The sequence below is a fragment of the Euprymna scolopes genome, chromosome 41 (genome assembly GCF_053919585.1).
Source record: "Euprymna scolopes isolate OS-2025 chromosome 41, ASM5391958v1, whole genome shotgun sequence".
Lineage (NCBI taxonomy): Eukaryota > Metazoa > Mollusca > Cephalopoda > Sepiida > Sepiolidae > Euprymna > Euprymna scolopes.
Window position 1 is genome coordinate 18,539,894 of NC_136522.1, and position 10,054 is coordinate 18,549,947.

At 37.8% G+C, this 10,054-nt stretch overlaps 1 protein-coding gene across 2 annotated transcripts in view; it reads right to left on the bottom strand.

Moving 5' to 3' along the window:
- LOC145266372 (DNA topoisomerase 3-alpha-like) overlaps positions 1-7,528 on the bottom strand; it is a 148,130-nt gene extending 140,602 nt beyond the window's left edge. The window contains exon 1 of one of the 2 annotated variants that reach the window (XM_080121998.1): positions 7,419-7,528. Coding sequence is in view for 1 of the 2 variants with exons in the window: in XM_080121997.1 (XP_079978123.1) it covers positions 3,645-3,779 (135 nt within the window). In the remaining variant the exon portion in view is untranslated. Of the gene's footprint in view, positions 1-3,644; positions 3,910-7,418 lie in introns of those variants that run through there. The other variant, XM_080121997.1, reaches the window with a different exon arrangement.
- Positions 7,529-10,054: the final 2,526 nt, after the last annotated feature.

Consider the following 10,054-nt stretch of genomic DNA (forward strand, 5'->3'; position numbering starts at 1 on the left):
GTGACAACAGTACTCCATCCATGGGTGAATAGTGGCCTTATAGAGGTACAGGATACTTTTAGGCGTACGTAGCTTTCTAACATGGTAGAGAGAGCCTACCTTCTTTGCAGCAGTCTTGGCAATGCTCTCAATGTATCTATTCCAGTTCATATTCCCTGTAAACGTTTAAAAGAAGTATTTTCGGGTAATGTGTTCTTGGCCATTACTATTGGTGGTAGTGAAGGTTTCTTGTAATTATTGAAGGAAACAAGCTTAGTCTTGGCAGCATTGAATGTGACCATCCATTTTTGTCCCCATTCCACTACAGATTGGAGGTCATCCTCTAGTGTCTTTGACATTTCCTTAGATATGTGTTCATCTGTTTTCCCCTCGTACCTGTTACAGAGAGTGGTGTCATCACCAAATATACCCATCTCGGAAACAATTTTATCAGGGAGGTCATTTATGAATATCAAGAATAATAAACGTCCAAGGATGGATCCCTAAGGTACTCTCGCATTTATATCATATTGTTTAGATATACAACCGTCAAGGACAACCTGGATTTTTCTCTTATTTAAGAAGGAATTAATTACTTTATGTATTCTTCCAGTGATACCATTTTCCTTAGAAGACCATCGTGCCATACTCTGTCAAAAGCCTTAGATATATTGAGGGTTACCGTTCTACCCCCCCCCCCGATTTGTCCAGTGAACGGTATATACATTCAGAGATTACAGTTAGGATATCTGCTGTGGAACGGGCTTGCCTAAATCCATACTGATTGTCGGTCAGGAGTTCAGCAGCTGTAAGGTAATTGACTAGAGCTTGATTAATTATGGACTCAAATATTTTGGCGAAAAGCAGAATGCTAATGGGACGATAATTTAATGGATCAGTTCTTTCGCCAGAATTCTTGGAGACTGGTACCACAGAAGCGGTTTTCCAGCACTCAGGAAAGCAAGATTCGTTAAGTTTGGAGAGTACTGGAGCAACCTCAGCAGAGCATTATTTTAATAGCACAGCCGGGATGAGATCGGGTCCACATGCTTTTGAGGTGTCTAGGTTTTTTATGAAACCATGTACCTGGGGGGGGGGGGGACTTTCAAGTCATCTAGTGTGGCGTCTGTCCGCAAAGGAAAGTCAGGGAGGGAGTGGTGTGCGGGGTCCAATGTGGAGTTTGAGGCAAACTGACTGGCGAACAGGTTAGCCTTCTTTATTGCCATGCAAACAACCTCGTGATCGTTTGACAGTGGGGGAATCATTGACTGCCCATTATTTACTACACTGTTGTAGATTTTCCAAAAATCACGAGTTCCTAATATCTGTGCTTCAATACGTTTTCTGGTGGTTTCAGTGTATTCTGTCTCAGCTGTCGCTATTTCTCTCTTACAATTACTTCTAGCTTCTATATACTTCTGTGTGTTTGAACTGGACTTATGTCAGTTGAATCTGCGGTACGCATGCTGCCTTTGAGCAATGGCAGCTGCACAAGTAGAAGTAAACCATTGGGGAAAGTGGGGATTGCTATAGAATTTCCGTGTGGGAACATGTGCTTCAATTGCAGTTTTGAACCATTCAGTGGTCTCATTTACGCACTGTTCAGCTGGAAGAGAAAAGATATTTCCCCATGGGGCATCTCTGATGAGATCATTGATGGCTTCCCAGTCAGCCTTTTTGTAATACCTCATTGTTTTGAACAGTGAGTCTTCAGTTTTGGGTCTAGAATTAAGGTGATTTCTACCATTATCACAACGTGATCAGCATTCCTGAGTGGGCTGTGATCAGAAATAGATCTAGAAGTGAGGCATGCTGATCTTGCTAGTCTGGGAAACATGTCGGAAATGTAACCGTCTGTGATAGGGAATGAGATATAGAGAAGCAATGTGTTGCGCTACCAGCTACGTCTGTGTAAGTAGAGAATCCAAGCCAGTTACTGTGGTGGACATTGAAGTCACCAAATACATGTACTTGTGCTCTAGTATCAAGGGAGAGTGCTATATCTATGCTGTCAGAGACTTTGTTTATTAGAGTACAGTCCTGGGTTGAGGTAGTTAATATTATGTTGCATGTTTAGTCTGAAGCACATAAAGGGCTGGTCATCTGATTCTAGTTTTGTTTCACTAGTCAGGGGGAGGGTGTTATGAATATAGACTCCAAGCCCATGCATATGTCTGTCAGAGTCCTTACGGTAGAGAGGGAGATAACCAGGCATGTTAAAGTGGTTAGAGGGAATGGAGGAGTGTAGGTTAGTTTCACTTAATGCTAAAATATCTGGAGTGTTTACTAGGAGAAATGATTCAACATCATTTAAGTTAGTTCTAAGCTCATGAATATTCCTGAATGCAAGCCTCAAGGGAGGAGGCAGGTTGGTTTTCTTTGAGTTTGGTCCTGGTTTAAACGTAATTTTAGATTGAACTGTCATTTCATTTTATTTGATTTAAAGGTTTTAGTTAGGGTGAGTGAGAGGTGCTGGACAAGTGGTTGTGCAGAATATCAGACATGAAATACAAGTAGACCATCAGCTGTCACCTCATTTATAGGATTGTTGCCTCAGGAAAGCCCCCCGGGGATGAGTGCAGGGTCGCTTTCCATGTGCGACATGGCACTACAAACATCCCGATATTATTCAACGGTTGATGGAGCAGCCACTCTAAGCGCTACCAAAGAGTTAGGGCTCCTGTACTATCAGTCGGAAAAAAGCAGCCAGGAACTCAATCCGGTACCCTCAACCCATCAGACAAGTCAGCCCAGTCCAACTGAACCAGCATATATGGTACTGAAGCACCTCCACAGTGTCCAGGTAAGAGGGATGGGATGTGGTGGGAGTGGGAAAAAATGACGTTCATTGTCCTAGTCAGGAAACAAGGTCGACCACTGGGTGTTTAAGAAGAATCTAATTATATTTAATATACGTCCAATTATACTGTATGATTTAATTTTCATTAGAAGCCCTTCGTGCCAGATCAAGGGCTACAGCCCTGGCTTCGCCTGCCTTATTCAGTGCATCATATATGCATTCAGAAAAGACTGTTAAAGTATCTGCAGTAGAACGACATTGCCTAAATCCATACTGTTTGTCAGAGAGAAGATTTGCTTTTGCGAGGTGGTGAACTAGTGCTTGAATCAAAAGTAAACTATATCAAGCACTGCTTGATATAGTTTACTTTTTTTAAGAATTTATGGTGCTTGTTAAAGATAAAGCAGACAAATCGATTTTTTAATGTGTCGTTTTAAGCAAAAACAATATTGCAAACTTAATTGTCATGTCGAAATTAGTAATATATTCAAAAATTACGAAAATTCATCAAATAGAACAACTGTTGTTAGTAAAAAAAAAACAAAAAAAACAAAACAAATGCAGCCATGAACAAGTAATCTAAAATATTCGTTCCAGGTTATGTCCCCTGTGTGTGAACTCTACTGTCTACTTTATAACGTCTAAGAAAAATGCAATTTTACCCAATTTTTCGTAAAAATTATTTTTAACTATAAATAACTTTCTACTCGATGAATTTTCGTAATTTTTGAATATTTTACTATTTTCGGCATGACGATTAAGTAGGAAATATTGTTTTTGCTTAAAACAACAGATTAAAAAAATCGATTTGTAGACTCTTTCTTAACAACTACCAAATTTATTTTTGTTATTGTTTACAACTTACCCGACGAGAGTTTCCGCGTGACATTATTTCGGCCAAAGATTTCGCGGCATCGTTTTTCTCGGCTACATTTAAGATTCTCGTCATTTTCACAATTTGATTCTTAACACAAAATGTTCTAAGAGACAGAAAAACCATTATTATCCATATTTCGTTTTATGATAACCGTACGTTACACCAAGAAAGGACATTTCTAATTTTATGACATGTTTGCAAGATGAGAATCGGCGCCATGTTCTTTCAATCATGTAAAGCTGAATTAAAAAACAAAAGTTAGAAATAAAACTTTTCGTAAAATGCAAATAAAACTTTTTTCTTCAGGAATAAAATGAAAATAAAAATTAATAAAAATAAAAATAAAAATAAATCTTTGGAGAGGGTGGATTGTGATATTATCTTATTTAATCTGATGATGTTTTGTAAGTTATGTTTTCTCCTTTTTTCTTTTTTGTTTGTTTGTACGTATTTCTGCACTTATTGAACCGTGCTGAAATAATAAGGTTGTTATGTAGAAAGCCATTTTTAACATGGAGAGAGGGAAGTGTTTTGTAACTATCCTGTACTTTCACCTAACAATTAAAAAAAAAAAGATATGGTAAAACTTTAATTTAACTTGAAAATACTAGTTAAAAATAGCGCGATTCAAAGTGCATAATGCACCATATTTTTAAAACAATATTTTAAAAGAATTAGCCTAACCCTAAAATAAATTTTAGGTTTAGTCCAGCAGATGTCGGTTTCTTTTAGATATTCTGAAAAGTATTTTTTTTATTTTTATTTTTCTTAATTCAATTAGGAGTACTACGATATCATCCCTCCCCCTTCGCAAAGGAGAAGCTAATCCCTAGGCGAATAGTATAATCATCACAGAACATATACTATACTAATCTTTTTTTTATTTATTTTTTAACACAAAGGAGTCACCACTTATCAAGGCCCGGAGGCCACTCGAGGATAAGGGTTAATGAGTGTACAGTAGTAAATGGGACTAGAGAAATATGTACCATAACTATGCTTGTTATGTTATGTGACATTATGTGACGGTAACTATTCCGTTTACTTAGTTCTACCAATCTTGGATGAAGATCTTTAGGTCTTCATCATTTGTGATGTCATCTTGAAATGGTATCAAAATAGTCTATACTATTGGAATTTATTTATGTAGCTCCTCCTGCTAATGGTGCTTGTCCGTCTTATGCTTTGTGGATTGGCTAGCAGTGATCTCCTACCCCCACCCCCTTAGGGGTCACGTGTGTTAAACTATAAAAACCTTGGGAGATCTTGCCTCATACTCTTTTTCGACCCCAGCTGGAGATTGGAGCTTCGGTGTGAAGCCCACGACGGCAGTCACTGAAGGCCACCCCACTTCTGTTTCACGTTACCTTTTGAATATTGTCTTCTTCCCGGACATCCCAAGACGGCGGTGAGAATTCAGCATTCAATTCCATTATACGACGAAGCAGAACTTTTAACCATCCACACGAAAGGAGCCAGAATTGTGGGATGAGACCATCTGTTATCCGAACTCAGATCAGTTCTAGCGAACCAACGTTTCACAAATCTTTAATCATCTTCATCATTCTGTACAATAGTCCGTTTTCACTATACATTATATTTCATTTTACTCACCCAGTGAAATTGCTTAAATATCAATTGCTTGGTTGTTTTCCCTTCTTTCAAACTGTCATCACATTTCTGGTAAGAACTTTTCTGCTGATTTGTTGTTGCATTCTCACGTGTGAGAATTGAACTTTATTTCAGGGAAAATTATTCCCAACAATACTTATCTTTTTTTGTTGTTGCATTTTCACCCCAGACAAGGCACAGTGCCACTTTGATGTAGAGGGTTACTATTTTGGACATAATTGCTGGGATACTATGTAGGGAGTTGAGCAGCAAGATGTCTGTTTACATTACACTTGAACTTCTGCATGTCAGTACAGTCAGGGGAGCAGGAACCTGGAAAGGAATTCCAAAGTCCAGCAGTTCTAAGGAAGAAACTATTAGAGTAGAAGGCTTTCTACCACCTGTGGATTTCTACTATATAGGGCTGGGATTTTGCTGTTCGTCGGGGGTATTTACATCGAGGGTGTACAAGGGCTTGTAGTTCGTTGGAGTATCTACTATTAGAAGATTGACTTCGCCTGATCCTAAGCACAGAACATGCTACAACCACCTTCGCATCCACCGGTAGACCAATCGCACAATGCCTGTGGTACAATGTGGTGCTCATTTCCAGGGACAAGCTGGAGTGTGCAAATTTGTCATCAAGTGTTCAAATTGTGACAAGGAAGTGAACCACACAGAAAGCATCCTTCGAGATGTACTCCTTTGTGATCTTGAGGACAGAAAAATTCGTCTAGACCTCCTTGATGACAAAAACTAAGACATGACGCTGGAGGAAGTTTTTAAATTTGTCAGAACCAAAGAAGCCGGAAAATGTTAAGGGTCCTGGCTTCATGATTTTCACTGTGCCACAGCTGCTGTTTCCAAACAACAGCCAATATGTCTGAAGATGGTCAAAGGCCAAACCAACTGAAACATTGCACAAATAATACTCAAAGTTAAAAAACAATAGTTTGATTAATACAAGTGATATAGACAATCAGACCTCATCTTAAAAATTCAGGTCTTTAATAGAGTTTTGAGATGTAAGCCATTTTCGGTTTTAGAAGAGCTTTTGGTGGGTAACGAATCTGTAGAAGTCCTGAGACAAAGAAAAGAGTTTCTGATGGGCAACCAATCCATAAAAGTCCTAAAGAGAATGAACAAAGTTTCTGGTGGGTAGCCAATCCGTAAAACGCCTGACATAAAGCATAGAGTTACCAGTGGGTAACCAATCCGTAGAAGTCCTGAGATGAAAGAATAGAGTTCCTTTATGTGTGAAGACGAAAAGCATGTGTGGAAATTCTAAAAGATCCGATATATTTCACGGAGCAAGTCTGGTTTATGATGCGTTGCTAGCTCCATTTGATTGGTCAGTTCTTATTACTCCTGTCTATAAATAGAACCTTCTAATTTTTTGGAATCATACCCTACTATATTCAAAGTATCACAACATAGATAGAAAACAGATAGGATAAATGGGGATATAAATAGGAGAGCAGTGAGACAGGGAGAGAATTCTAGAGAAATACAAAATTACATATAAAGTACAGAGAAAAATTATCTCTACAATTATATAAATGCAACTTTGTCTCAGTGTGTGTCTGTGTGTCTGTGTGTGTGTGTGTGTGTGTGTGTGTGTGTGTGTGTGTGTGTGTGTGTGTGTGTGTGCTGCTTAGGAGGGAACATCTGTTTGCAAAGAATGAGCTAAGATCATCTGAGTCATCATACCACACCATTTAAAAAATGCTTTTGCGTATTATTATTCATCGGACTTGTGATTCCTTTAGCCTCCTGACATGCGTGAGAGAATTGACAACTTCTTTAATTATGGTTAGACTAATTTTATTCTTGCACATATGCATGTGAAAACTGCAATAAAAAATAAATAAAAACGATTGACATAAATGCAAAACGATATTTTACAAAAATAAAATGAAAACAAAGAAAATAATACAAAGAAAAGGATAGGAGATAGACATGACCACGACACCAGACACATGCGATATAAAAAAGTGTTTTTCAAGACTATCACGTGGAATGAGAAATGGGACTGCCGAACGTATATATAAGTAAAGAAATATTGAATATATTCTTACTAAAAACTAGGCTACATACTACCTAATACATAAATCATGACCAATAAAATGAATAAAGATTTTGGATTCTTACCTTGTTAGCACTTTTAGGGGCTAAAGAAAAAAAAAGAACTGCTACTATGGTGAAAGAAAGGGCTTGGCATCCTTTCTGTGATATCACTTCGCCTGGAGCATTGACCGAATCACAACCTGAAAGTAGAAACACCTACCTTATTTTGCTTTCTAAGCTATATATAACACAAATGAATAATTATTTATTTTATTTAAATATATTTATACCACTTTTACTATATTACTCTAACTAGAACGATATTTTTCCTATCTTTTTTGGCCTCATCTTAAGGGCCTATTTTACAGTGACGGATGGTCTATTAGGGTTTGATATTTGGCATTAAAGGGTCAGAATACCAAAACCTATCTATCTTAAGAATAGATGAATCCGGTGGCAGCCACAAGACTACTGTTCTCATCTTGAGAATTTTCGCAACGTTTTGGTCAATATAACCTCTGACCTTCTTCAGGTGTATCTTGTCGAAATCGGGAACGTTTCTGTCGAACTCGTGAATTTGGACGGAAATTTCGAGCGGAACCCTTTATTTACTTCACCGGGGTAACGTGCTCTTGTTCCATCAGCCATGAGTGGATAGAGGTCCTAAGTAATTCGCAAATGTATTTTTTCAGTCACCCACACTGAGGATTGAACCTTCAACCTTCAGGATAATATCACTTTTACAATTGATTTTTTTCCAGTACTCTAACCACTGTGCCACGGGTCCTTGTGGAAACGTCAAAAAATGCTTTGTTTTTTACATGAGTCACCACTTACCAAGGCCAAAAGCTACTCAAGAATAAGGAGTAAAGATATTGCCAGTTTGTTGAAGAACAATATCATGAGAGGATTGAAAAAGTTAAATGGAATAAACAAAATTTGATTACTTAAGAATACAGCTTGACAAGCATTTGTTTACACTGGACTTGAAGAGGACCATGTTGCAGTCTGAAGGGAAACAATCCCATTGTAATGTGTGTTCCACAAATGGGAAGTTCTTGAAAAGAAACTCTCTTCATGGAAATTTTTTTTTTTTTTTTTTTTTTTTTTTATTATATTTTCACCCCAAACAAGGCACATTGCCACTTTGGTGTAGGGGGCTACTATCAGGGGAAACATCTACTGGGGCACTATGTAGGGATTAGGGCAGCGAGATGTTGGTTCACGTTGCACTTGAACTTATGCATGTCAGTACAGTTGGGGAAGCAGTGACCTGGAATGGAATTCCAAAGTCTAGCAGTTCTGGGGAAGAAACTACTGGAGTAGAACGATCTTTTACATCTAGGGATCTCTACAGTGTGGGGGTGGGATTTTGCAGCTTGTCGGGTCTGTCGAGGGTGTTCACGTCGTGGGGGCACAAGTGCTTTTGGTTCTATATACACAACAGAAGAAAGGAAAGTTCTTTGCAGTAGTGATAGCTAGACGAGTTCTTACTGTGAAAGTGTTACAAGGAGGAAGCAAGGATTAGAGTTCAGTCGAGCAGTTTCTATGGAAATAATGATAGAATAGAGAGAGGCTAACAACATCTCTTCTCTGTGAAAGCGGTAATTGCATTGCATTCCACGGATGGGATACTCTAAGAAAGAAACTCTGTTCATGGAAACTTCATTTGATTTTAGGTACACAAAGAAAAAAGACGTCAATTTTTTTTAAAGCCGTCCAAAACATACAAGAATTTAAAATGGACATTAAACCGATGATGATGGCGATCATCATTATCATTATTCAAAAGATAAGTTTTTAATATTTGGAGAGTAAATCCACGAGTATATGAAACGATTATGAAATGAAAGTTAAATCAGGGTCAACTTGCTAAACTAGAGACTAGGAAGGTATAGTTCGCTAACATACTTCCTAACTTCCGGTGACAAGACACATCAGTTCCTTCACTATTTCTATTGTGAAGTGATTTATTGAAATAAAATAGGAGAAAAGGGCATTATTGAAAAGTGTCCAATAAATGTTGGTCATTTCGGAAAGAAAGAAACTCACACACACACACACGGAGTGACTTTTATATAATAGAGATGTGAGTGTGTATTTCGTTTTTGTGGGTCTATATAACACAGCATGTATATTCTACGCGTGTGTATACAGTCATGAGTGTGTGTGTGTGCCACATACATACAAACTATAAGAAGATCTTAAGACACATACCTTTCTTCATTCAATGCCCCTCCGACAGCTTTCTTTAATCTGAAAATCAAATCATACATGCTCCTAAAAACACGACTTGTATATTATTATTATTATTATTATTATTATTATTATTTATAGACAGCCTTTATTCAGGATTTTCCTTATTCCTGGAAGGGCCTCGTCATTGCTGAATCTATTTAGATGTCTTTCCTCTTTTCTGTCTCCTCATTTTGACTGCAAGACTCTCTTGTTCTGACTGATTTGATTCTAGTCTGACTAAAGAACTGTGGTAGGTGTAGAAGTTCATAAAAAACTACCTACCAACATAAATAAATACTAAATGTAACACAAGTACAATAGACAAATATTTATTGACAAACACGAACAAATGACAACACCGCAATACCAAACAACACAATAAAACATTACTGATTTCAATAGTAGGTTTACCGGCTGAGTGGGGGAATCGTGGTCTAGAGTTCTACTCTGCTTCGTCCGACATTGTTTCACGAGGGGAGAAT